The 27916-nt window shown below is 57.0% G+C and overlaps 1 protein-coding gene across 1 annotated transcript; it reads right to left on the reverse strand.

Moving 5' to 3' along the window:
- Positions 1-8857: 8857 nt before the first annotated feature.
- On the reverse strand, positions 8858-27442 carry NGFR (nerve growth factor receptor). Its single transcript, XM_087440204.1, has 6 exons — positions 27309-27442; positions 20449-20590; positions 16804-17163; positions 13105-13357; positions 11731-11891; positions 8858-11070 (listed from the first exon to the last, which is right to left on the reverse strand). The coding sequence occupies exons 1-6, from the start codon at positions 27375-27377 to the stop codon at positions 10769-10771; spliced, it is 1287 nt and encodes a 428-aa protein (XP_087296330.1). The 5' UTR covers positions 27378-27442; the 3' UTR covers positions 8858-10768.
- Between the last annotated feature and the right edge of the window lie 474 nt (positions 27443-27916).

Genomic DNA, 27916 nt, shown 5'->3' on the forward strand with positions numbered 1-27916 from the left:
TCCATGAAGAGGAATGCAATCAGCATTTCGTGGGCTTTGAGCACCTACTGTGCACAAGGTGCTGGAGGTGGGGGGCGCAGGGGGGATGGGGAGGGTTGCAGAGATGAATCAGCTTATAATTCAATAAAATATTTAATGAAAATATAAATGTAATCAAAGATATAAAGTGAGGACCCCAAATGGAGTAGAGTCCTTTCTATGCAAAGTGCTGAGGAGATCCTGAAGGCAATGTGTGAGGAAGATCCAGGAGGGCTTCCAGGAGGAGCTGGGAAAGGGATGCGGCTGCAGGTCAGGTGGGGAGAGGGCCCCACAGGCAGCAGGTGCAGCAGTAAAGGCCCCAGATGGGAAGTCTGGGCTGTATTCAGGGAACACAAGTCACCCAGTCTGGCTGCAGGGTGGGAGACAGGCTGGAAGGGCAGGGTGGGGTTCCCATGGGGCCTCTAATGCCAGGGTGGGGATGACGGTGACTCAGATAGCCACGGTGACCCAGGGTTGTGCTAGATCTAGCCTCACATATATTGACTTTAAGTTCTACAGCAAGACTCCAAGGCAGCTACTATTTATTCCCATTTGACAGCTGAGAAACAAAGGCTCAGCGAGGCTATGTGACTACCTTCCCCAAATCCCAGAGCTAGGAGGTGGCAAGGCTGGGGTTTGAACCCAGGACTGTGTGACTCTCGGGCTCACATTCTTTCCACTTGTGTCCGTTGGGTGATGGAGCCAAAATAGCCAGCAGCAAGGATGGGAAGAGTCTTCTGGCAGGGCCTTGGAGCCTTCATGTCAGGGACCCAGGGAGGGGGGCTACCCAGTGGGATCCAGCAGAGCTCAGGGTAGGGAGGGGGCGAGGTGTCTTGCAAGGACAGTCTTGTCTGAATCCCAGACTGAGGTCTCAGGCCCTGAGGAATCTCTGTGGACTGGCAGAGTGGCGAACAGTTGGGGATGCGCAGAGGGGTCCAGGCAGAGGACCCCCAAGGTGGGACTCGCAGTGCAGTGCGGCCATGCTGGTCTTCTGCACCCCCACCAGGCCTGACCTATGTGGCTCTGTGCCAGGCTCCCGCTGGCGCCAGCCTCCTGCAGCCTGGGTGGGGGGCTGGGAGCAGAGGGTGTGCTGGGGGGACCAAGGTTAAGACGCCAGGCTCTTAACTGGGATCCCCTTTCTTCTTCCCCTAGTGGGTTCCAGCTGTTCCTGCCACTCTTTGGGAAGGGGGCAGGGGTTCTGGAAGGGGAATGCGCCTTTGGGAACATTTGAACAGGGTCAGCTTATCTTCAACCTCCGTCCCACTGTCTGAATCCCAGTCCCAGCTCCAGCCTCCCTGCCTCCCCAGACCAGTGCCTCGCCCCCGCCCTTCACCCTCATCCCGCCCCTGGTACAAGCACCTCCACCCTCAGCCTGTTGGCAGCAGTCAGCCTAGCATGGGGCAAAGAATAGGAGATGAGGGCACGTGGGGGGCAGACATGGCTCCCAGGTTGGCTCTGCCGCTTACCAGCAGGTGGCCTTGGTCAAGTCTCTGGGTTTCCGTTGCCTCATCTATAAAGTGGGTCCAATAATACCTCTCTGGCAGGACTAATGAGATGATCACGTGGAATTATGTCTGTGAAAGTGCTCTGTAAACTTTAAAATGCTGGACAAATGTCCTCTGTTATCATTAAGCAGTGTCTCCAGAGGCCCCAGTCAATAGGCAGCTATGTTACTTGGTCCAGCCACATCAGTGGCTCTGGTTAGCTCCCAGTCCCCTGGGGTCCCCAAGGTTCTCCAGGGCCTTTCCCCCACCTTGAGGCCAGACTCGGGGCCCAGATCCAGGGACTCAGGCTATGGCTCCCAGTGACACCCCCTACCCCTGCCCTATCCTCACTGCAGGCCTTCGGGACATGTCCCCCCAGGCCTGGACTGTAGCTGCCCTTTGTCCTCAGTGGAGGTGCTTCATTGATGGAGGGCTGCCTGGCATCAGGGCATCCACTCTGAGTTTGGTGTGGCCTGAGACAGCCTCCATGCCAGTCTGCCAAGCAGACTTCCCTCCTGCCAAGGGAGGCATTGCCATGCTCCCAGATGGGGCAGCCAAGCCCCTGCCCCTGGCACCCACGCTCCCTCCCTTGTCCCTTGATTAGCTGGGGACCTGGTAGTGAGGGGGGGGAGTGCCACAGTCTGGCCTGGACTGCAGCCTTCCCTCCCCAGCCCCTACCCCTCACCTGAGTCACTGCTCTGGGTTTGCCTTGCTCCGGGGCTTCTGATAGGCTCCCCAGAGAGGCGTGTCAGGCCCCAGCCTGACAGGCACGTGGTGCTCTCTGGGCACGTGCCCAGCCCACGCATTACCTCAGGGAGAGGTGGGACTTGGTGCTCAGAGCTGCCCAGGTGGCTTCTGCATGAACCTAACGTGATTCTGGCAACTTCTTCAGTCCTACTCTGGCTTTCAGCCAGTCGTTCCCCTGGAAGGGATGGAGTGAGCAGCTCACTCACAGGGCCTAATGGCTGCTTATTAAAGTCTCAAAGAGGTGGCATTTTGACAGAGGATCTAGGTTGTGGCTCTCCTGGCAGAATCCAATCCCATTTAGATTTCGGACAATTTTCCTCTTCGTTTCAACTGAACTTTGAGGTCTTGGGGGACAAGGCACCGCTCCTTGCTAATTAATCCTGCACCAGCGGCAGTGAGATGGGTGTGAGGGGGACCAAAGAATGGGTAGGGGGTAGAGGGCAAGACGGTTGGGGCAGGAGGACCCTGAGGACCAGGTTGACCCCCTTCAGCTGGCCTGGACCCTCGAGGCTGTGGAATGTCACACAGAGGGGCTGGGCAGGTGGAACCAGGCTGCGGAGTCCAAGGGGAGAGGAATGGCTCACGGTAGCCGGCTGTAAACCTCAAGACGCCAGACCGTGGCGCTCGCATCCTCCCTCTCCCTCGCCCCATCGAAATCCCTGCTGGCCCCTGAGCAAGCTCTGTCTCCTTCCCCTCTCAGCAAAGCTTCTAGGAGAGTTATACAGGGGCTCCACTGTCTCACCTGCCACCCTCTCCTCTGACCACTGCCATCTGTCTCCCGCACCCCCCACAGTCCGATCCAGTGGCTCATCCCAGCCCTCTCCCTCCCAGGCCTCCCTGCAGTACCTGCATTGGGGATCACCTGCTGCCTTCTCCTGGAAACCTGCTCCTTTCTTAGGCTTCCCTGATGCTGCAAAATCCAGGCCTCCCAACTCACTGACCAGCCCTTCTTGACCATCTCTGCCTCCTCATTTTTCTCAGTCACCTAGGCGGGACCAGTCCAAGGGCTCTCTCTCCTTCTGTCCCATGGGGACCTCACCAAGTGGCTGGCAGATGATTAAAAACATTCCACTGTAGCCCTGGAATTTCCCTGCTCTTGACATGTGCAACCAAATGCCTCCTGACTCTCCTCTGAACGTCCCACAGGCTTCTCAAACTCAACATGGATTTCTTGATCTTCCACCAAAGGCTGCCCCTCCTCCAGGGCTCCCTTCTCTATGAACAGCACCATCATCCCCTCGCCTGCCAAGGCTGGAGACCGGGAGTCATGCAGACCCCTATCTGCCTTACTACTTCCCATCTGATCCGCTGCCAAGGCGAGTTCCTTCTCCCTTCTTAATATTTCCTGAATTGCTTCCCTTTTTTCCTCCCCACTGCTAGTTCCTGTGCCTGAAGCACCAACCTCCCAGCTCGTCTTCCTGCCTCTCCTTCCAGAACACTCTCCTGCTCAGACAACCTCAGAAGATCCCAGTTCAGTCCAAATTCCTCAGCTGGGCATTCGAGTCCCTGCTGGACTGGCCCGATTTTCACCTCGTCCCCATTGCTCTTGATTCCGGCCAGAGTTAACTCCTCCCGCTCCCCATTCTTGTGCCTTTGCTCCAGTGTTTCCTCTGCCTGAAATATTCTCCCCGCCTATTTTCCATCCCCACAATCCAAATCCTGTCCATCCCTCAAAGCTCAGGTCAAGGCCTCCACGCCAGGACCCTCCCTGCGTCCTGCAGCCACGAGGATGTCCTCCCTCTTCGGAACCCCAGTACCTCCTGGACACTTTTGTACCGCGATCTCCGTGTTGTTTCACGGCGATTCTTGCTAGAAAGACACATTTGGGTCTGGGGGGAGAGTCTCACGCAGGTTCCCTGGGAGGAGGAAGGAGCCCAAGTGTTGATCTGGGATGAGGGCTACATTTGTTTGGGGGGCCCTCTTTCAGTAACTGTACCTCAGTTTCCCCCTCTTGGTGCCCATGCTTCAGGTGGAGCGACATCCCTGCCCTGGGAATGGAGCATGTGACCTCCACCCTAGCCAATCAGTGATCGCCGTTCCCCGGGACGGGCCCATCAGAACCCAGGACGCCTGGAGACTTTGGCTGGGATTCTACGACTGAGACGCTGTCTTTCCCCCGGGCTTGAACCTGAAGTTGTGCGGTCATCTTATGACCACAAGGGAAGGGTCTATGGGAGAAAATGGAAGCAAGAGATGGAGAGAGAGAAACTGGGTCCTCGGTTGTTGTTTGAGCTCTGAATCAAGCTGTGCCGAGAGCCAGCCCTACCCCTCTACCTTTCACTTCTGACGGACAGTAAATTCCCTTAAACCAGCCTGGGTTGGATTTTCTCATTCTTGTACCACAAACAATCCGCACTGGTACGCAGGGTGAGGAGAAGGGAGCTCCCAGGTGGCTGGCTTCTGGGCTCTCGGCGTCGTCTTCCACGAGGTCATGGTGTGACCTCCCTTGGCTCCAGGTTGACGAGTGGGAGCCTGGCTGCTCCGTGCCCCTGACCTGCACATCTGGTGTGGACCGCTGGCATCCAAGGTGCGTAGGAGTAGAATGAGAACCATCTGGATCGCTGATTGAAGCCTTGGGCCCTGGGGTAGGGCTGAGCCCCTGGAATGTGGATGCTGAGCCCCAGGCCCAGGCCAGAGTGTTGAGGCTTCTCAGGGGGGCGTCGGGCTCCAACTGGATGAGGCAGAAGGACCTCCAGATTCTTTGAGTCACCAGCATATGGGAGGGGGATGGGAGCATTCCCAGACTTTTCTGAAGGGAGCAGTCCCAGCCCAGGGAGGAGACCCAATCCCACCTTTCCCAGGAGCCCTTCAGGAATGTTGTTGGAAACAGCTGGAGCAGGATCGCTGGGAAGGGAGCACAGGGATTGGGAAGTGCCCGGATGCTGTGGGAAGAGGGCAGGACTGAGTGCCCTGGGAGGGCTGGGGGGTGAGAGATGGAATGCTCCTGAATGTTCTTCCATGACGGAGCCTTGGGAAATGTTCCTGGCCTCTGCTCTGATGTGGTTGGGGCACTGGAATAGGTAGAACCGGGGTGGAAATGGGACTGTCGTGGAAAATCTGAACCTTCAGTCAGGCCTGGGAGGCATCGCCCTGCGTGTGGGGAGGAAGAGGGCTGCTCAGGGTCTGCCTTGGGAAGAATCCCAGGTGCCCCTCTGAATAAGGGTGTCACATCAGAGACCGCTAAGGATGTGCACTGAGAACTGGGGGTTTTTGATGGAGCTAGAGAGTGATCTGGAGTCTGGGGTGGGGCCCAGGGTGGGCAGATTGCTGAAGGAATCCTGCTGTAGCCGGGAGGGGTCAGCATGAGGGCAGGGGTGTTGGGGGAGTCAGAGAGAAGGGGGCAGGAGGCTGAAGAAGGAATCCTCCTTGCCTCAGCTCTTTGGTACCCAGATGCCTGGGGGCTCAGTCTTGTCCCCCGGCCTTCTGCCCACCAGCTGCCACAAAGCTGGGGAGGAATCTGCCTTGCATTATCAGGGGAGCTGCCTCCCCCAGGCATATGGTCAGCAGACCCCACAGCCCAGAGCATCATGGGAAATGTCTTCTCCTGACCCCAGCTCTGGCCCAGCCCCTTCTTCCCAGGGAACACTGGGCTGCAGGCTCAGTGGCCCCCACCACGCCCCTCCCCACTGGATGAAGAGGTCTTTACATTGTTCCAAGTCTCATCTCAGCTTCATCGCACTGGATGAAAGAGGGGAGGGAGGTGCCAGGGGAAAGGAAGGGGCCCTAATGGGCCAGGAAAGATGAAGGGTCTCATGCTCTAGCCCAGAGAACGAAAGAGACAAAGAGAGGTGCCTGGGTGTGAGCAGAGTGGAGAGAGGCCTTGGGGGTGGGCGTGGGAGGGGAGAACTATGGGCCTCAGGACCAGGGAGACTGATGACACGGGAAGAAGCAAAGGAGCATCTCTCCATCCTCTGAGCCCACTGGGGGCTCCGGATGAGTCCCCGCTCTGGGAGGTGTGAATCCCTAGAGCTGAGCTGCCCCGTGTGATAGCCACGAGCCACATGCAGCTACTGAGCACTTGAAATGGGGCTAGTCCAAATTGAGAAGAAAATACACACTGGATTTTGAAAACTTAGTAGGAAAAAAATGTAACATATTTCATTAATAATTCAAAAATATTGATTATATGTTGAAATAATACTTTGGACATATTGGGCTAAACAAAATACAAGTTCGTCTCTCTTGCTTCTTTTTACTTTGGTAATGTGGCCACAAAAAATTGAAAATCACGTCTCTTGCATTATATTTCTATTGGACAGTGCTGCTTTAGAGCACATTCATTCATTTATTCAACAAATTTTTATTGGTTGCCAGCTAGAAGCCAGACAATGTGCTGAGGATTAGAAAGTGAGCAAAACCAGACCCTGTCTCTGGTTTCCTGAAGTTTACGGTAATCAAATAATCACTCAGATGGGTGCCTAATTGCAAAGAGAGATAAGTGTCTGAAGAAAAGGAGTGGAACATGATGTTCTCTGAACCTGGAATCAAGAAACTTGATTTGTGTTCAGAGTATGGTGAGGGCTTCCCCAAAGAAGCACTGAATTGGGAGGTAACTTGGGAAAGAAGGGGAAAGAGTGTTACAGAAGGGACAGCATGTGCAAAGGCCCTGTGGCTAGAGGGAACATTGAAGCTTGAAGAATTGTAAGAAGGCTGGTTTGGGGGAGCACAGAGAGTAAGGAAGAGGATGGCTAGAGCAGGGCAGTGAGTCTAGAGGAGTTGGCAGGGGCCTCATGAAGCCCTCTGAGGCCACATTAAAGACGGGAAGTGATGAAACATTTTCACCCTTGCGGGGATTAAAGAAGGAGGAATGGAGAAGCAAAGAGGGTTTCTCCACAATGTGGTAGGGGGTGTGGGTGAGAATCTCTGGCACGATGTCTTTAAGGCTCTGCCCCCGACCCCCAGGAGCCCTAGGCCAGTGTCAGGCCCCTTCCTACCCCTGCTCCTTAGTCCTGTGTGCTCTGAGGAGCTTCTTAGAACGCCCTCTTCTTGCCATCCCTGTGGCCCCTCCTTTACTTGGGGCTGCTGCACCCTCACCCTCCACACTGCAGCCAGAGCTTGAACTTCCTAAATGAAAATCTGTCTGTGGCACCCCCCTGCTGAAACCCCTCAGTGGCTCCCCAGTGTTCTCAGAACGCTGTCCAGACGCCTTGCGTGTCTCTTCATAAGCTCTTCCCCATCTGGCCCCGCTGACCTCTGGCTCACTCTGGGCTCCAGGCACAGGAGCCTCCCCAGGCCCTGGGCTCTGTTCTCTCTTTGCTGAGTGGGTTCCTCTGCCAGAAGCACTCTCCTCCCCCGGCATGTTAACTCCACTCATCCTTAAGGGCTCAGCTTTGATGTCCCTTCTCCCACAATCCTTCCCTAACCCCTGGGAGGGGTGGGCCTGGGCTGGGACCCCACTTACCCCGATCATGGCACTGCATACCATATAGGGCCTGTCTGCCATCTCCCTCCTCGAGAATATAAGATCTCTGAAGGCACGGATTTGTGTCACCCTTATTCCCACAGGCAGCATCTGGCTCTCCCCCACCAAATTAGAGGCATTTCCCCCATCAGGATGGGGGATCCCTTAAGTCAGGAATTGTGCCTCCCACATTATATGAGAGGTATCTTGAAGTCTGGGACTGTGTCTGCCTCATCAGATGGGAGGCTCCCTCAAGACGGAGACTGTCTCCCCCATCACACAGGGGGTTACAAGTCCCAGGACCGTTTCTCTTACCTACTTTGAATCACCCCCACCCCCGCCTTCCTCACAGCTGGCACAGTCTTGGGGTGGGAGATGGAAGACAGCCTGCCCTCCACCTCATGTCAAACTCTTGGCTGGGGCCCAGCTGGCCCGTCCCAGGATCCCAAGATCAGGAGCGCTTGTTTGCTGTTCTTTCTGGGAAGAGCAAGCCTCCTGTGACCTTCCCTAGCAACCACAAGCCAGCCCCACCAGGAGACCTGGCCAAGAGACCAGCAGAGGCTAAGCAGTCTGACCAGCTGCCCTGCCAGCCTCAGAGATGGGCACAGGCCTGGGGCTGGGAACTCTGCAGCTCTAGGAGCTTCCAGGCCTGGGCTAGGCAGAGCTGAAAGCCAGGCTGGTAGGAGCCCGGATCGGGACCTGCCTGGGAGAGCCATGTGGGAGGGGCCTGTCCAACTCCAGGCCGGGCAGCCAGGCTCCCACAGGCCATCTGGAGCCAGACGCTGTGCATGTGCATGTGTGTGGGTGGGGTGTGTGTGTCTCCCAAGCCATGTGGGTGGCTGGGAGCTGCAGGGTTGTGACCTGGCCTTCCTAGCAAGCCTCTGGCTCCCCTGTGGTCAGCTTCACTTCTGACATCTGGTCAAGTTCACAGCTGGCCCACTTCCTGCATGGCCGTTTTCACTTTCCCTCTCCAAGATCTGGGGCAAAGGGGCCCCACTCCTTCCCTATCCCACTTAAATTAACTCCATGGCTACACATGTGAATTTGCTGGATTTCTGTTAAAACTTCCCCATTTTATGGGAGGAAAAAATAGGACAGGAACTCAGTGAGTTGGAAATTATACCTGGGTCTCTAACACACACAAGCGCCACCAACTCAAACCACGCGTATTTGAGAAAATCTCTTTGGACTATTTTTCTTTCTTTGCTATTTAATGGTCATCATTTATGTTTTATGTGTAGGTTTCAGGAGGGCCCAAGAAATGATTACACAGGATGCAAGGGGGAGGGGACAGGGAGTCTGGCGCTCATAGCCCCCAGCTGGGGGGCCAAAAGGCTTCCATCTCAGCCCAAAGGGAGGTGGGAGGGGCCCCAGAACCAAACACATGCTAAAACATACTTGCAACCCCCAACCCCCTCCCCAACTGCTGGGGAGGAAAATAAATACACTCAGACTCTGTCCCACTCCCCAGGTGCACAGGCGAGGGGCCAGCAGGTGAGTTTCTTCCTCCCATCACAGATTGAGGTCAAAGAAATGCCATCTACGTATAGTGTTCCCAGTCCCTTACACAGGGTTGGAAGAACCCTGGGCCAGGGAGGGGGTGGCTGTCAGTACACACCCTGCTCGGGCTCGTTCATGCTAAATAGAGGGGGAGCCACACTCATTCCAACATCAAGAAAACAGGCCAGGGAGGGACTTCAGGAGACTGCAGGGCCCCTTTCTGGCACCCAGCTAGGGAAAAATCAGTCCTTTGTAGGATCCTCTAAACTTGGGAGAGACCCTCAATGGGCCACAGTCTATCTCAGTCTCTTCTTGCTGCGTTCCCACACTGGTCCACTTTCCTTCTTTGCAGCCTTCCAGGCCGGGCCAAAACCGAGCTTGCAGGGAAGGGGCGGATGTGGGGAGCATTCCTCCACGTGCAGGCCCTTGGAAGAAAGACACCAGCTCAAGCCTCAGCACTCCTTGGCCCGCCAAACCCGGGGGCGAGGGAAGACAGACAGCAGAGCGCAATTCCCTTCGATGCTTCTCTGGCAACTGCCCCGGGGCAGGATCTGGTCACAGCCCAGGAGAAAGAACTTGGGAAGCAAGGCAAGGTTTCTCATCTTGTATGCGTGCGTCTGTATGTCTGTGAATCTGCGTGTTGCAGGGTTGACTCTAGGGGAAGATGCCGCCTGTGCTGGCTCTGGGTCTGTGCCGGGATGGAGGGCACCTACAGACCGGGCCCACCACAGATGCCACACTGACAGGCCTGAGGGGACAGGCAGAGGGAGGCAGCACCCCTTTCCACAAACCCCAAACCTGACTGGGGTCATGACGGATCACAGGACCAGGCCTTGAGCGAAGCATCCCGTCTTCACAGGGGTTGGACAGCCTGGAGATAGTAGAAGGCAGACCGGACTTGGCTTTGAGACATTTCCCAGAGGGTCGCCTGGCCCCTTTCTCCCAGCCCTTAAGCAAACCTGAGGCCTGCACCCTTCACTCAGGGAGGAGGGAGCCAGTCCACATTCAGCCTCCTGTTGCTGGGTGGCTTTAGGCAAGTCACCGCCTCTCTCTGGACCTCGTTGTCCTGTATGTAAAACAAAGGGGATGGACTAGATTTCAAAACCCCCTTTCAGGTCAGACAAGCCTCTGGTCCTCTTCATCTTAGGCCAGAGGGGAGGGTGAGGGGAGCTGAGAGAGGGTGTAGGCCACTCTGATGCCCCCTCATTCCCCAAGTTCACAGTGCAGAGTCCATGGCTTTAGTTCCTCAGTCTCTCCCTCTGAGTCTCTGGGGCCTTGTCATGGCCCCCAACGCCATCCCTGGTGTCAGCCCCCCAGATATGACACCTGCTAAGGTGGGAGGGGCTGGCCCGTCGAGCAGTATGGGGAGAAGGAGCAGAAAGCCTGAGATGGGGACGGTGCAGGGGCAAGGAGGGAGAGGCAGCAGGGGTCCTTCTGGCACTGGAGGAGTGTGATCAGAAGCGGTGGGGCCACACGGGAGCAGTGACAGGGCTGTGGTTTGGGGGCCTGGGCTCCAAGGCCCTGCCCAGAGGGGCTCAGCTCTGACGCCGGCCCACGGGGGTTGGCTGGAGCATCAGTCGTCGGAATGTGGGGGCAGGGCAGGGGCTCCCGGCTCGGCTCACACCGGGGAGGTGGCCGTGGACTCGCTGCACAGGCTCTCGACAATGTCGGCTCGCTGGATGCGGCGCAGGGCGGCCAGGAGGGCGTCGAGCGTCGCACTGTCCTGGGCGGCCCAGCTGGCAAGCAGGGCACGGACGGGGCAGGCCTCGTGGGTGAAGGAGTCTATGTGCTCAGGCTGGTAGCCCAGCTCGCCCGCCAGGTGCCGCCAGGTGTCCCCCGCAGAACCATTGAGCAGCTTCTCCACCTCCTCCCGCTTGGCCAGTGGCAGGCTGCTGTAGAGGCCTCCATCTCCCTTGAGGGCTGCCAAGAACCCAGGGGAGTCAGGTGCTACCCGTTGGACCCCCTTTCCCCCCAGAGGGCATGGGTAAGAGCTGAGAAGGGCCCAGGCATTTCACCTCCCAATCTGGGGAAGCCCCGAGGGCCTAGAGGCAGAGGGTGGCCAAGATGAGGTCCTGGATGGGGGGCAGGGCCATGGAGGGGCCTGGGGGAGGCTGGCTCATGTCCCCTCCTCGCCCACAGCTCCAGCACTATCCCCACTGCCTAACCCCCCTCCCCGCCCCCAGCAGTTAATCAAAGCAGAAGAGGAGACAGGACTTCTCAGTCCCAGACTCCATGGCAGCAAGTGTCCTGGAGCTGGGCTATGGGCCACTAATTAGGGTACATAATTAACTACTTGTTCCCCAGAAGTCCAGGGGAGGAGGCTAATTGCAGCCACTTTGGGGAGTGATTAGCCCTAGGGGGGACAATTAGCTTGATGAGCCTGGATGCTCCAATTTGTCAAAGCATCCATTTCCCAAGCCATTCCACTGGAAATGTCCTCCCCCTCCACTCCCACGGCCTCTCCCATCCTTCTACACAGAGGCACCATGAGCCAGCCCCTTTGGCAGTCCTTCCTGCAGTCTAATCTTAATCACTCCCGTTCTCCCTGCTTCAGCCCCCCGCCCCGGCCTCGCTGCTCACCCTGGCCTGCGGCTGTCTGAGTGTGAGGCTGCTGGTCATGCAGACTCTGGCTGTCCACAGAGATGCCGCTGTCGCTGTGGAGTTTTTCTCCCTCAGGCGGGGGCGTCTGGTTCACAGGCCGGCTGTTGGCTCCTTGCTTGTTCTGCTTGCAGCTGTTCCACCTGGAGCCAGAGGACAGGCCCGGTCTCAGGGGGTGAGGGGCCACACCGGCCGTGCGGCTAAGGTGCCTGACGTGTGGGGGCCAGGGGCAGGCCACAGTAGGTCCCGACTATAGCCCCCAACCACAGTACCTGGGTTCTTATTTCTCTACATGTCGGCCCTGGCCTACACGGAAGGCACGGAGAGGGCAGAGGGGCTTGGTGCACACAGCAGGCGTTCACTAAACGTTCATGGGATGAATGGTGCATAAATAAACGACTTCCAGGAATTCCACTTTTCCCAGTCTACCTTCTAAAACACTCCCACGTGTGTGCAGGGATATACACAAGGTTTTCCTCTGCTATTATAAGCAATAAGAAAAAACTGAAAACAAACCCAACGTCCATCAATAGGAGACTGGGTAAATAAATCATGATCCATCCATATCATTGAATGATGGTTACAAATGATCCGATAATCTATATGTCCTGAGGAAAGTTCTCCCAAGGGAGATTAAGTGAAAAAGTAAGTTGTAGAAGATGTATAGTGCGATCCCACTGATGCTTTAAAAAAACCTGCGTGTTTATGTATGACTATAAAAGTTTTATATATACATGTTTATAAATGCACAGAAAAGGTCTGGAAAGGATCCATTCCAAACAGAATCCAAAGAAGAGAGGGGAAGGATTTGGGGAGAAATAAAGGGGCTTTTACTTCTTGCTTTATAAGACGTTGATCTTACGTGCATTTTCCCAAACAAGCATGTATTACTTTGGTGATTTTTTTTACAAAATGGAAAGTGCACTTAAACATTTCAAATGCTTTCTGAGGGTTCTTGCACATCCTGGATTTCTGGATGTGGGTGCCACAGGCTCCCAAATGTGACATGGGAAGGAAGAGACACGCACACACAGGTAACTGTGGTGGATGGGGCTCGGGGGATGAGGAGACAGGCAGCTGGTAAAGAGAGCTCTGTGTGCAGCTGGGGGCTCAGGGAGTGAGGGAGGGGAGCAGCCTGTGAGTGGGGAGGTGCTGGTGCCAGGACAGGACAGGGACCATCCCCTTCCCCACCTCCTGCTGACCCGCCACGCCCTGGAGCGGGGCTGCTGATGGTGAGTGAGGATGAGCTTGGTTTGGGACTGCGTTTAAAGGATTTGTGCATTTTCGGGTCAAAGTCACAGCAAAGCCCACCTTGAGGACAAAGGTCCTCTTTCTGTCCCCCGTGCCCCCTCTCACCTCTTGAAGGCAATGTAGGCCACGAGGCCCACAACCACAGCGGCCAGGATGGAGCAATAGACGGGGATGAGGTTGTCGGCGGTGCCTCGGGTCACCACGGGCTGAGAGCTGCCCATCACTGTGGTCACCACATCTGCCACCGTGCTGGCTACGAGGTCTTGCTCTGGAGGACCCTCGGGCTCCTCGGTGCTGGGGACAGTGCTGTCCGATCCCTCTGGGGGCGTGGCCCGTGTAATCCAACGGCCGGGAATCTCTGGGAGAAAGAGCTGCAGGAGTGAGGGCCCACTCCGCAAGCCCCTCCGCTATGTTCTGACCCACTCCAGGGTTTCTTCCCCGCCCCCGCTCCACGTGCTCATGCACCAGCTGTTACACACGGGGGCGAGGGCTGGGATTGTGTGTATGATGTCATGCTAGTGGAGAAGAGCAAGGGCCTAAGAATCAGGCCACCTAGGTCCCCTTCAGCTCTGTCACTGACTTGCTGTGTGACTCTGGACCAGTCCCTTCAACTCTCAGGACCTCAATTTCCCCATCTGTAGAATGGAGATATTAAGAGAGATGGTCTTTAAGCTCCCTTCCATCACAGGTATAGCTGTGATCCTAGAATTCTACTCTACTCCCATGGAGGTAAATACACAAAGAAGAGCGAGTGAGCCCCAGGAAGCCTCCAGCTGGAATCACTCTGGGGAAATGTTCTAACTTGTCTGGCCCAGGTTGCCCCAGGGGCTCCAGTCAACCCTGTCCTAAGGAAGGATGAGGGTACTCAGGTCCAGACAGAGAGGTACCTTCCCCCTGACCTCCCTGAGAGCTGGCACTCAGCCTCCTTTCCGGTCTCTGATGTCCCAGCTCTGGGCTCGGGCAGGAAGCGGGGGTGCCCAGCTGGCTTGCTTCCCTCCAACCAGTCCTTGGTCAGTGGCTCACCTCTGTTTCCTGCCCTGCATGGTCCCCACACCATCTAATCTTGCTACCCAGAGAAGACAGTGTCAGGTAGCCCAAACCCAACTTGGCAGGAAGCAGACTGCTGATGGAAAGAGGGCTTACAAAGCAGGGACTGCCCACTGCCTCAGGGGAGGGAGACTGTGCCTCACCACCCACCTAGGCCCTCTCATGCCAGCTGGGCATTGCCAGCCTCCCTGGCAGGGGACTCTGCACCTCCTGGCATCAGTGGGTGGGATTTTCCATTCTGCGATCCAGCCAGGAGCAGTACAAGGGGTTGTGGGCTCTGGACGGCCTGGGGCTACCTGTCTGGGCCAAGATGTCTACCCCATCCATCCTCACTTCCCAGGCCTGGGGCAGGGAGGGAAAGCAGACAGGACATGCCAATGGGGTGAAGGGGAGGACACTTTGCTCCCCAGTTCTGCCCCATTCAGCCCCCAGTTTGCCCACCCAAGTTGGTGTTGAAGCTGCCCACCCATCTCCTGGGCCTCCTTAGCTCAAGACGGAGATGCTTCAAAGACCCCCGTTTTCAGCACCTTCTGAGGGGTAAGGCCCCCAGCTGTGAATCTGGAATCCATCTGGCTTGCATGGGAAGGGGGCTGCCATCTGCTACCGCATCCCACCCCTTCCCCATTTCGGTCTTGGGAGCTGGTAGGAGGGGTGGGGCAGGAAGTAGGGGAGACACAGCCCTGTGTTTTGGCAGCCACAGACAAGGCGTTGGACTGGGGAGGGTCTTCTCTTGCCCTGCTAGGGCACTGGGCAAGCTGGAGGGGCAGCCTGAGCCCTGAGGCTGAGAGAGCTCTGCTCAGATGGACCCCAACCCAGAGGCTGAAGGTATGGAGGGGTGCTGTCAGGCTATCAGAGATTCGAGAGCAGTGGGGAAGGGCTGAGATGGCAGTAAGGGACAGATCAGGCTGAAGACGGCGCTGTCCAGGGCGCTTTCCCCTCCTTTCTCCAATCCCCTCTGATGGGGGCGGGGGGATGAGATCCAGATGTGGCCATGTCCACTAGCATTCCAATCCTCTAAGCCCTTGGCGGGTCCTGACAGCCGTTTCCGGAATGGGGCTGTCAGATTTGGGGGTGAAAAGCGGGACCAGGTTACTCTTCCTAAACCAAATTTCACTGGGGGGAGAGGGGAGGCTTCTGCCCCCAGCGTGGGTGAGTCACCATGTTGACACCTGAAATGTATATGGAAGAAAGTACCAAGCACTGGAGGGGAGGGGAGCGACCAAACCATAATCAAATTCCACTTCCTGAAATGTTCCCTCTGCCCCAGCTGACATTTAACCTTTCAGAGGCGAGAGCGGAGAGGGGAAGAGGGGCAGGGATAAACATACCCCTCAAGGGTGGCTGGGAAAGTGGGGTGGTATCTGGGAAGAATCTGTGAATGCCCCAAAAGGCAGAGCCCACCCCACCCCCAGCCACCACCTCTGTCCCCCACCAGCTGGTCCGGACTTGCCCACGGAACTGTGCTGCCCGCCCGCCAGCTGCTGAAACTCCCTCCCTGCTCTGCCCTGCACCTGACACCTGACGCCACTTGCCTGTCTCCTAGCCCAGGCCAATCGCCACCAGAACCACCATGTTCTGCGCCCCATTCCTCCCCCCGGCCCCCCCCCCCAATGCGAGAAGCATCACAGGCATACCAGGCCTCAGCCCAGCTTAACAGCCTTCCCCACCCTGAGCTCCTAGACGTGGAAAGGAGGCATGGGTGTCAGACTAGAGGCTCCCCACAGTGGAGGATCTATCTCCCCCATCTGCCCCCCCTCTGAGAGCAGAGGCTGTGCTGCCTCCACCAGAATGGGGGACCTCCTGGGAACTAAGTGCTGGGACCATGTCCCCTTCATCAGACTGGGGCAAAGGCTGTCACACATGGGGCTCCCTGAAGGAGGCGCTGTGTTGCCTGCTGAGTGAGGGCACCCTGAGGGTTAGGTCCCAAAGAGACAAAGCAAAATGGGATCCCAGGCTCAGGGTGATGGAGAGAAGGAAAGGCATTGTCAACCTCTCCCTGCAATGGAAGAGCCCACCTATCCCCCCTGAGATGGATGTCACCAACCAGAGACCAAACCAGTTCTGACCTGGCTGCCCTGGTGCTTCCTCTCCCCATCCCAGGAACTGCCCCTCTCCTGGAGCCCAACGCCTGGCTACGGTGGGTACACCCAGCTCCCATGCACCCTGGGGCTGACAGCCCTCCAAGCACACTTGGCCTCGTCCTCAGGCTCCCGAGCCCCAGGCCTGCTGCTCCTCTTCTTCCTCTGCCCCAAAGCCTTTCCCCTGCGACCTCCTTAGTGTCCCCTGGGTCCGACTTCATCCTTGACTAAACTGTAACCATGACTGTTGACCCCTCCCCCAGATATCACAAGTTGAAGTAGGCCAGCCGCCTTCTCTAACCCACAACAACCCTGCTAACCGTATGGCCAGTGACGAAACTGAGGTCCAGAGAGAGGAGCGTCCTCCCTAACATCACTCAGACAGTAAGTGACAGGGCGGATTCCATCCCAGGTCCCAGAGCCATAAACCACTCTGGACCTAGGGCAGGCCTCAGAGCCAGAGGGTCCCAACTCCTGAGGGTCCTCAAGCCACTCTTCCAGCTCAGAAAGCCTGCCTCAAGGATCAAACAGGTCTTTCCAAACACTTAGCCCAAAGCAGGACGTAGTGAAAGGGGTTCTTCGCTGAGAAGGATCCGAGCCACCGCTCCCTCAGGTTTCAGGGAGGGTGTCCACCGGCTCAAGGCCCCAGAGCTGCCCCCAGGGGGCGCCCGCGGCTCACCCTCGCACTCGGCGTCGGCCCAGCGCGTGCACTCGCGCAGCTGGCGCTCGGTGTCCTCGCACACCGTGCAGGGCAGGCACGGGTCCACGTGGTTGGCCTCGTCGGAGTACGTGCCGTCGGGGCACTCCTCGCACACGGTGTTCTGCTTGTCCTGGCACGAGAACACGAGGCCCGAGCCCGCCTCGCACACGCGGCACGCCTCGCAGCGGCCCGTCGTCTCGTCCTGGTAGTAGCCGTAGGCACAGCGGCACACGGCGTCGTCGGCCTCCACGCACGGCGCCGACATGCTCTGCAGGCCCACGCACTCGGTGCACGGCTTACACGGCTCGGTGGCGCTCACCACATCCGAGAAGGTCACGCCTGAGGGCACATGCACGGGCGGGTGGGGGGGGGAGCCGGAGCCCAGAATTTAGTCGCCTGCCCTTGGGGCACTTGGGACGCAGGGGCTGGAGGCCCTCCGTCCCTTCCTCCTCCGCGCCCCCCCCCCCGCCAGGTCGCTGACCCCTGGTTCAGCCTCGTCCCCTCATTGACTCCCACCCTCTTCTCTCCGTCCGACCCTGGGTCTGTGAAAGCTCTTGGCAGCCCCCTAGGAAGGAGGAAGGGTGGCCCCAGAAGCACTGGCCCTCAGGCTTCTCAGGGTAACCCAGCTGGTGCCAGTACATTTCTTGGCAGATTGTCTTAGGGAGTTCCCAGCCCTGTACCCTTGTTCCCAGCCCTGTACCCTTGTTCCCAGCATGATTAAGGAATAATCTGAAAATGGTTCTCACCCAGCCCTCCCCGCAGGCCAGAGCTGAGCTGAGAACCCAGCCCAGGCCCGGCTGCCCTTCCATGCCTCTCCTCCCAGGTCGGGGCTCAGGTGTGGCCTGAATGGGAGTGACTAGGGTTAGCAGAATTTCCCACCCATGGCGCTACCCCACGAAGCTGAAGGGCTTGGCTCTTGAGGGTGGGGATGGGGCTCCTGGCAAGAAAGTTTAGGTACAGCAGGAGAGATTGAAGCTAGAAAACAAGAAGGACTTGCATATATAGTCCTCTGCTCTTTCAAGTGGCACAAAGGGGAGATTTCCAAGCTCACTCTTGACTCATGCTCTCTTAATTAATGGATGTGAACTCCAGATTAAGAAGAGGGACGCCAGGGGATGCCAGGGTCCTCTCCTCCTCGTGCAAGGAGGGGGCAGGCACAGGGCCAGATCTTCTCCCCCTTCCAGCCCAGGGTGGAGAACTCTGTGCCAGTCTGAATCCAAGAGGATGCATACTTGCTCCAAGGGCAGGAAGAGCACGGAGTTAGGAACCTGAGATCCAGGGAAGGAGGGATTGCTCAGAATGTGGGAACAGAAGTAGAGAGACTAGGGTCCCACTGAAGGGAAATCGAGGTCTGCTGTGAAGTCTGATCTCAACATTCTCCAAAGGCATCAAGAGACAAGATGGAGCAAAGGATCATTATCTGAGGCAGGGTGAGGGGAGGATGGGAAAAGAAAGAAGGAAAAACCAGAGAGAAGTGAAAGGGGTAGAACTTGGGAGGGAAGAGGAGAAAAGAAAGAGTCAGTTCTGGCAGAGGGATCTCTGTATTTCTCTTCCTAGGGATCAGATAGATCTGGATTCAAAACCTGCTTCCATCACTTATTAGCTGTGTGACTCTGGGTGTTTTACTTAACCTCTCTGAGCTTTTATCTTTCTCTGTAAAATAGGGAATAGTGTCTCCTCTCACAGGGTTGTGGTGAGGAATAAATGAAATTTCACCCTAAAGCACCTGACACACAGCAGGGCTCCTATAAAGGCTGGGCCCCATGGGGTGGGCAATGATAAGTATGGTGAACTTCGGTAGCAGGGATATAGACAGACAGCAGAAAGAACTTCCAAACAAACAGCCAAGGCAGGATGTCCAATTTATATGAACAAGAGGCTCCTATCTGATTGGCGTGTGTCAGGGGGTGGGTCTAGTCACAGTGTGGGAAGGGGGGCCCCGCCCATGGGAAAATACAGAAAATTAGCAGAAAACTCCTGGGAGAGGGTTTTAGGGGGTGGGAAAAATGTGGTCTTTTTTGGCAGAGAATGAAGGCAGGAGCTTAATGGGTTTCCTTGTGGAAACGTTTTGAGGATAGAGGGAAAGTCCACTGGGGTCTCCATCCCATAAAGTGGGCTTGTAAAGGCAGCCTGTTAACGCAGCTGGGGGCAGGGGAGGGGGAAGGAGGGAAAGGGAGGGGAGCAGAGGGAGGAAATGGGAGGAACCTGCCACCACCTCCCAGCGGGTCTCTGCTCCTGTCTCCCCTCCCCTCCCCCAGAGATGCCAGAGCCTGCCTGGGCTCCTGTATCCCTCCCCTTGCTTGGACAGAGGGCGTGGGGTCTCATCCTGGGAGACCTAGGGTCCAGGGAGGAGAGGCCCTGGGCAGGAGTTCAGGAGATGAAAGAGCCAAACTTGGGAGGTTCCAGGGTAGCTGATGGCTGGCCATCCCTGCCCTGGGATGGAAGCTCTGTGAGGCCAGGGCCAGGACGGGTGGCCAGATGGCAAGATGGGAAAGGCATTACAGGATGCACAGCTCTCTCCACTCAGGCCCAGGCCTCCCTCTGCTGGGGGATGGAGTTACAGGATCCACAGGCACATGGATAGGAAAACAGTATGTTTGGGGACACCAAGGAGTTGAGGTTGCTTGAAGGATACATAGGCTGTGTGCGTGAGTCGGGGGGTGGGGAGGGGGTAAGGGGATGAGGGGGTGGGCGGGGCGTAGCCAGAGGTAAGACTAGGCTGGCAGTGGGTTCAGAGTTCCCAGTTCCTTGTACCCTTGTTCCTAGTGTGATTAAAGAATAATCTGAGTATGGTTCCCACTGGCCCTCCAGGTGGACATTGAGTGCCAGTTAGAAGGCAGGATCAGATGGAGACAGAGTCAGGGGAAAAAAGCACTGAGCCCATGGCCTGAGGCAGCAGCTGAGGCTGGGGGCATCCAGGAGAGACAAGACTCCTGACTCAAAAGCACACAGAATTCAGACCCCAGACTCCCCATCCCTCTGCCTCTCTCATCCAGCAGCCCTGGAAGACGGGGTTCTCTCCCCTCCCCAAGGAAATCCCAGGTAGGAATGGCCACAGCGCCCCTTTCCCCTCCCCCACCTGACACCGCCCCACAGTAAGGACATCCTCACAGGTCTCCAACTCCTGTCCCTGCTGCCTTGGGAAAACTCTGCTTCCTTGGTCAGAGCCCGAGAACAGTTGGCCTGGGGGTAGGGGTAGTCACACCCTCCCAGGATCCCCCAAGGTCAGTCTCCAGGGCAGCCAGGATTTGATCCTCCTCCCCTCCCCCAAACACACCGAGGGTAAGTGGCAGCCATTGATTTTGCAGCGCAGATGATATTTTTAGCTCGTCTTAGCGTCAGCTACTCCTCCCCACCTGCCCACACTCTTCTACCAAGCCTCTCTGCTTGGGGACTGGGAAGGGGCACCCCCTGGAGATCCCCCACTGGTCCCTCTCCTCTGCATACTTCCCTCACCCATTCTCAGCTTCCCCTCCCTGCCTCCTATACTGGGTCAAACCCACTTCTGGTGCCCATACAGTGGTGGGCAGGAGACTGGCAGGAGGCAGAGCACTTGTGAGGCCTCCACTGGGCATGCTCCTCCCAGCCCCCGTCCCACCCCCACCCCTCACACCCTGTACTCACTGTCCAGGCAGGGCTCACACACAGTCTGGTTGGCTCCGCACGGCTGGGCCACACCTTCGCCCAGGTTGCAGGCTTTGCAGCACTCCCCACTGTGGGTGTACAGGTCCGTGGGGCACACCTCCTTGGCACCTCCAAGGGACACCTGGGTGGGGGGAGATCAGAAGGTCAGACTGGCAAGAGAAAGGAGAGGGGGTGTCTTCTGAGGGATCAAACACCCCCTGCTAAAGCCTTCTATTGGAACCACCTGGGCCAGGATGAGCTCACCAGGGAGGCATTAGGCACATCAAAGCTGTGGGGGGAGGAAGGCAGTGGGGGCAGCCTTCTCCTGCAGGCTGCTGGGGGTGTGAGGTCAGAGCCTCGGATGCTGACCTACTGCAAAGTTCGTCTTGGTGTTACAGCAACTCTTGGAATCCCAAGGATACACCACATGCGGAGGGCGGCCTGAGGCCCAGCAGATGGCCTTCGGGCAGGGACGTCATGAAGAGTTGGACAGGTTGCAGCTTGCACAGGGCTCCCAGCCAAGAGGGCGACTAAAGCTGAAATCTAGGCCAAATGCCACTTGCTAAGCTGCACACCTGCAGGGCTGCATCTACCTAGAGGGGAGCCTTTTCTAACAAAGGCTAGCAGGGCCCTACTCCAGGTCCTTAGTTCTACCATTCCGTGTATTAAATATCAAATGGGAGGTGTTAACCCAAGAACAGAAGGCAGAGGGGTGGGGACGTGGGTTCAAATCCTGACTCTGTACTGGGAGTTCTCACCTATTCTGCTTTCCCTCTCTGAGTCTTCGTCTCTCTGCACAGAATGAGATGGAGACAGCTCAGGGCCAGAGCAAAGAATCAGCCAATTGGCAAGAGTCTGGCGCCAAGACGGGAGGAAGGGCTGCCTGTTATCAATGATGAGCAAGTGGCTGCTCTCACCACCCAGCAGCCCTGCTCCACCAGGATTTGATTTCCAGCCACCAGCCCTCCCCTCTCCCTGCCCCCCATGCAGCCAGGGGGAAGAGTGCTGAAACCCGGAGAAAGGGGAGTCAGATTCCTGCCGCCGAGGCATCTTTGCTCGTGGATGGAATGATTTAGCACCAGATTCCCTGGAGGGAGGGGCTGCTGGCAGCTTGCTTTATATTTCTGCTCCTTAAAAAAAAAACTTCATGTCTAATAAAACTCCAAAGCCTGTTTCCCTGGCCCCAGACCATGCAGCTCCCATTTGATGCTGAGAGGAAGTATGGGCTCTGGGGTTGTGGGACCAGAGGGGAGCGTTAAAGGTCACCTTGGGCATTCCTCCGCTTCCGCACGGGCCAGTTCATGGCCAAGAACACTCCCTTCCCTCCAGTCCTTTAAAATATCCCGAGGGCTCACCAGGGCTTGGTGGAAGCGGGGGATGGAGAGATTGGATGGATCTAGGAGGCAGCCTGTGGTCCTCAAGAGACCAGCAGCATAGGAGGGGGAAGCTCGAGTGTTGCCACCGTTTCCTCCCAGGTGGCAGGAACACACAGTGCTGGGAACATCTGCAGACCAGGAGCCTGGGGCTGGTGGCGGGGGGTCCCAGATGCAGGCTTTCCCCCAGAAGATGATTGAGATTCCAGAAGGGTCTGTTCGGGTTTCTTTTCATCCTTCAGGGCTCTGCTGAAATGTCACTTCCTCAAAGAAGTGGTCCTGTCGTCCCCACCCCTCCTAGACCAGGCGCAGCTGCCCCGTGACGTGTTCTCCTTGTTCACTGTTCTGGTCTGGTTTGACGCTCTACAGGGTCTCCCACTAGACTGTCAGCTCCCAGAGGGCGGGACTGTAGTTGCCCCAGTACCTGGCACATAGCAGGGACCCTACGTGTATATTTATGGAATTCAAGAACATGAAAATACAATATGACTTCAATTAAGTAGAACTCTGGGGGCATGACTTTCTGGAGAGCTGACTTTCCCGAGAGTCAAGCCTTTGCTGCCCTAATCACCTCATGTTTTTCATTTTAACCACGGTGGCTGCACCCTTCTCTGACTCTGGAACATACCTTCATGGCTTCCCCAGGACTCAGGGACTCAATATTCACACAAGCGATTATTCAGGGCTGCAATGCAGTGAAGCCCTTGTGTTCTTCACGCAAATTACCACACTTTCGTCTCTTTGGACCATCTTGTCAGCTTTTTTTTTCTTTCTAGTTTTTCTGTCTCCTCCTTTCCTGTCAAGGTGTCAATTGTCAATTCTTGCCGCCACCAGAGTGTGACCTGAGCAGCCCCTCCCCCACCATTCTAATTTATCAGGTCTAAGTGGATCTTTAGAAACTATGTAACTAGCCTTGGTAGGGAGGCGTGTAAAGTGAGTGTAAGCTCTGAGGCAGGAGGGGGCAATTCTCTGAGTAAAACTCGTGCGCTCTACTGCCTTCTTCCTCAGTTGCGTCCATAGCTCTGACTCCTGGCTCATCACTTAGAGCTGGGTGATCTGGAACAGGCTTTGAATCTCTCTGTGCCTCAGTTTCTTCATCATTAGGTAATTGTGACAGCACCTGCCTCAGAGGGTTGCTGTAAGAGTTAAATGGATGAGTAAGGTGTTTATACACTTTGGAATCCCTCTTTTCTCTTTTCCAAGGTCTTTCTGGCTTCCTTAGTGGCTCTTGGCTGCATTCCAGTTAGTTGAGGTCAATAGAGACCTGGGCTCCGGATGGTGGAGGGGGTCTGTCCACAGTAGTGGTGGGTGGTGTGGCAGCCTTGTGCAAGCCCCTTTTCATTGAAACCTGTGGTCCTGTGTCTTCTCCCAAGTCTTGCATTTGGCGTCGAGAGGCCACATAATTTGTAACCATGTGTTTCCTGGGCTTGTTTTATGTTTCCTATTTCAAAATATCCCAGATCTGCTACTTAATCGTATATAACTTTGGGTAAATGCTCAATCTCTCTAAGCCTCAGTTTTCCCACCTAAAACTTGGGGTTGGTAATATCTCCTGCTCAGTGTTGCTGTGAAAATTAAGTGAAATAATTTATGCAAATCTGTCTTGTATATGGTAGGAGTTCAGTAACGTTAGTTATCAAAGAAGTGTCTTGTCTTAGGGAGAGTGAGCTACTGACCCTGGGTGGGAGGTAGAGGGAGAGGGGTGTTTTGCCATCCCCAAAGAGAGGAAACCATCCAAGAGGAGGGGACAGGATAGATATGAAGAAAGACCCACCAGGAAGAGTCTGCAGAGAGCATGAGGACCAAAGGAGGATGGGAAATTGCTCTCCTTAAAGTTGACTGATTCAATACTATTTACTGAATATTGAACTAAGAGTTTCCAATGAGACATGGTCTCTGACCCCTGCTCGGAGTCACAATCCCATGAGGGAGAGGAAATGCCACCCCAGACAGCTACTCCAGAAGCCAAGATGCTGAAGGGGAAAGACTTGAGGGATTGCCTTCATCCCCTCTCTGACAGATGGGGAAACTGAGGCCCATAGAGGTAGCTTTGCTAAGTGACCTGATGCATGGCCTCTGCCACACCCCCTATTGGGAGGAGGTGGGGCAATCTTGAGAAGCAGGGAGAGATGACTAGGATTTGGGGTATTTGCTCCAAAATGATCAATTTACCAAAATGATAGACATATTTGTCTGAAATTTACATATATTACACTTATTCATTTCCAATTTGATGGAATGACTTCATCCCATTTTCGAGAATGTTTGCAATCTTTTTTGCCATTTCAAGGCTTTCAAGAAATGAAGTTGGAAATACTCTTAGATGAATTGACTTTCACAAATCTTAAAAATTTTTTAAAATTGGACAAAATAGAAAACACACCAAAATAGTTGAAAGACTTTGAAACTATATGAATGCTTCAGTGATAAGTCTTAACCATTCACAACAGCTTCAGCAAAGGGTTCCTTAGGTGAATGGAGCCATTAGTCGCTGCTGTGGGGTTGGAGAGTTTTCAAATACATGGAGGGTCTTCTGAGGTCGATGCAAAACCAGGGGCAGCACTGGCACCTGGCCCCCACCCCTGTAGATAGGAGTTGAGTTTGGGGTGGGAGACAAGAGCTAACTTCTGAGGATGATGCTACGTGAAGACTTTGTAGGGGGCAGGGGCTCTAAGTGGGGAGAAGGGTCGCAGTTCCAAGTTCTTGGTGCCAAGGGCATAGGACACAGATCTAATCTCCAGGGTTAGTGGTCGTTCAGGGCCACATGTTCCTCGTGAAATGATGGCTGGGGGTGGGGTGGGGAGGAGCCTGGCATAAGGAGGAAAAGAATAAGCTCCGAGCCAAGCATCCTGGATTCCAACAAGGGCGCCACCACTTACTAACTGGGGGAGCCTGGCTTCGTGCCTGAAAGTCTAGGAGCTTCAGCTCCCTCAAATGTAAAATGGGAATAACTAGGTTTACTCTGCTGGGACCTTACAAGGATTAGATAACGCAAGAGAAATTACCCAGGTCAGTGCGTCGCACATAGCAGGACCTCAACAAATTTTATTATTCCCGCCTCCCCAGCCCGCACCCCTAGGGAAGAATCTAGGCGCTTGAGCGGGACTTGGCTGGTACAGCGGGGTAGGGACCCCTTCCCTCCTGGAGCCTCCTCCTCTCATTTGCTGCCCTCGCTGCATCCCTATTAGGCGCATTAGCCAGCCCGGCGGCTCCGGTTACAGACGTCTGAATGACAAAGTGCCTCCATTACCGGCGCGGCCCGCCAGCCGACCCGCCGGGACGCGCTCTGGTTTCAGCACTCTCTCGCCCCGGCCCAGGAAGAAACGCGGACCGCCGCGGTGCGCAGAGCCAGCCCATAGACAGCAGCCCCGCGGCGAGGCGGAGGCGAGAGCCGCAGGCGCTGCGGGCGGCAGGTTCTGCACCGGGTCCATCTTCCCGAGCCCCCAGGCCCTCCACGCCCAGCTCCCCTCCTTCCACGCCTCTTCTCTACTCGGACGACACTCTCTCCAGCCCCGGTCCGGAGCCCACGCCCTCGCCCCTCGCGGATCCGCACTGCTGGCCGCTCCAGTCCCCCTCCCCCGCCCCTCCCCGGCCGAGAAGCATCTCCAACCCGTGGCGTTAGTCAGCAAACGTGCCCGCAGTCACTCGCAAATCCCCGGACGAAGCCACAGGTACCGACAGCTCCAGGGAACCGGGACTGAGCTTCGGGGATGGGGCCACCCCAGCCCCCATATTCCACCGCCCGCCTGACTCAGCGGATGGTGTCCAGCACCCCCCCCCCCCCCGCCGAGAAACGCAGCCCTTATCCGGAGCTGGGACGCCAGGCTGCCGCTAAGAGGTACGGGGAGTACCAAGCTGGGACTCAGGTGCGGGGCAGTCTAGCTAGGACTCTGGCTCAACTTGCTTGTAGGATCTTGGCCAAGTCGTTTAAAGTCTCAGACCCTCACTCTCCTTATCTGTAAAAACGGAGATTTGGGGGCGCAATGCTCAGATGAGAGAATAAGATGGCAAGGAGAGTAAGGACACCTCCTCCATTGCCAAACCTTCCAGGGCACTTGGTTCATGGCCACACACCAGGTCACATATCCTGGAAATCTGGTCAGAACTACCAGGCGGACTTAGATGCTTACGAGGACCCGCGGTCCTTTGCCGAGACAGAATCCGAGGCGTCCAAGCGCCTCCGTCTCGTTCGGTGCCCAGCATCTTCCACCGAGAGTTGGGCAGGGCGCGGGGAGAATCCCGACCGCTGGAGCGGAGCGAACCTCGGGGACAGCGCTCGGGCCGTTTAACTTAATGCGGGATCCCCGCGGGGGGCGGCGCGCGGCCCCAGTCGCGCCGGCAGCAGCGGATGGCACAGCCCTCGCGCCGCAGCGCCCCCTGCGGGCCGCCTCCGCCTGCGCGACCCGGGGCTGCGAGCTGCCGGGACGTTCCCAGCCTTGCGCGTCCCGGCGCTCTGCACTCCGCGATGTGGCGGTGGCCAGACCGGGTCGGATGACGCCCGCTGCATCCCTTACTGTCCGCGGCCCTGCTTCAGACTGCGAGAATAAGCGCGTCGGAGGAGCCCGCCGGTCGTGGGGGAACCGGGGGAGCGGGTTCGCCCCGACGAAGCGGGCGCTCTCTTCCCAACCTCGGATCCCCAGCCGCAATTCCCCGACTGGGCGAGGTTGCGAGAAAGAGCGCGCGACAGACGCGGGAAACATCCGTGCCTCTACTCTCTCTTCTCGTCCCACTGTCCCTTGGTGGGCAGGCGAGTCCCCGACCACTTTAGAGTCCTCTCTCCCTTCTCCATCTTCTTTCCTTTTGCTTCCATCTCTCTACCTCCCTTGCCGTCGGCCCTTTTCTACCTTCCTTAATCAATTTCTACCGTCTCTTCAACTGACCCCCGCTCCTCGAACCTTTCCCTCCCACGCCCCTCCCCCCCATTGTCTGGCCGGTCCGCATTGTCCTATGCCCGGTCCCCTCTGCCTCCAGTCCCTCCAACCTCCTCTCTCATTGTTGCATCCCTTCGTCTCTGGTTCCCCGCCCCAGCCCCGCTCGCCCCTCACATCTCTAGTCCCCGTCCCATTCCTCCTCCTTTTCTAGCCTGGGTTCCTTCCCTTGACCCTTCAGAGATCAAGATGCTCAGGGAGAAAGTCGCCTCGAGATCCCGGCATTCAAGCGCCCTCTTCCGAAGAACTCAGACATCCGAGAGCCCCAGGACCCCCTCCTAAGAGACTCCTCCCAGCTCCTCCACACACACCGCGGTACCGGAGGACCTGCATCCGTGCGCCCCTCTTGCTCGCATCTCTACCCTGGATCTCAGGGTCGCCTCTGCGCTCTGAGAACCCTAGACGCTCCTCCGTGGATCCTAACGGGAGCTCCTCTCCCGCCATCCATCCCCAGCATCTGGGACCTCAACGCTCTGTTTTGCTTTCCCTCGGGGAAACCTGAACCATCGGGATCCCGGTTCCAGGAAAGGGAGCGAGCTCCCTTTCGGCTAGTACTCACCCCCAAGAGCAGAAGCAGCAGCCGCAGGCGCGGCCCGTCCATGGCGCAGCCGGCGGCACCTGCCCCCATCGCCTGCTTCCCGCGGCAGCGCTCGGCTTCCAGTTCAGTCCGCTCCGCGGACGGATAGGGCTGCGCGGCGCTGCACTCCAGCACCCGCCCCCCGGAGCTGGCCGAGGCTCCGCTCACTCTGGCTGCGGGCGGGAGGGGCTGAGAGAAGCCAGTGCGGCGGCCCCGCCTCCTCCCCATCCAGCCCGCCCACCCCCGGAACCGCGCCCGCCCGCCACGCCGCCTCAGGGAGGGGAGAGGAGGCGAAGGGAGGGCATGCGGGGAGCTGCGCCCGCGCGCCCCGCTGCTGCTTCACCGCGCCCTGGCCTTCAGAGCCGCTCCCCAACCCTGGCCCGGTACCCAGTGCCCGGCCCGCGCTACTGCGCGTCCGTCCCGGATGCTGCGGCTTGGGGACCAGGGCGTCCCCACTGCGGCTCCCCGCAGGGTTCACTCTCTTACCCGTCTTCCTCTGCCTCTGGCTTCAGCTTCTTCCCCGGTCTCCTGCTCTCTACCCAGCCATTATCGTCAAGAATGCCCACTGCCCGCCCCGCCCTTCATCTTCT

The sequence above is a fragment of the Ceratotherium simum genome, chromosome 16 (genome assembly GCF_057802395.1).
Source record: "Ceratotherium simum simum isolate JZ-2026a chromosome 16, ASM5780239v1, whole genome shotgun sequence".
NCBI classification, from domain to species: domain Eukaryota; kingdom Metazoa; phylum Chordata; class Mammalia; order Perissodactyla; family Rhinocerotidae; genus Ceratotherium; species Ceratotherium simum.

Excerpts from the sequence above, each read along its gene's own strand:
- NGFR (XM_087440204.1), bottom strand. The coding sequence starts at position 27,377 with ATGGGGGCAGGTGCCGCCGGCTGCGCCATGGACGGGCCGCGCCTGCGG. Across the intron at positions 17,164-20,448 it reads GTGTGAGCCCTGCCTGGACA|GCGTGACCTTCTCGGATGTG; the intron begins GTGAGTACAGGG and ends ATGTGCCCTCAG. Across the intron at positions 11,071-11,730 it reads TCAGACAGCCGCAGGCCAGG|CCCTCAAGGGAGATGGAGGC; the intron begins GTGAGCAGCGAG and ends GGTTCTTGGCAG.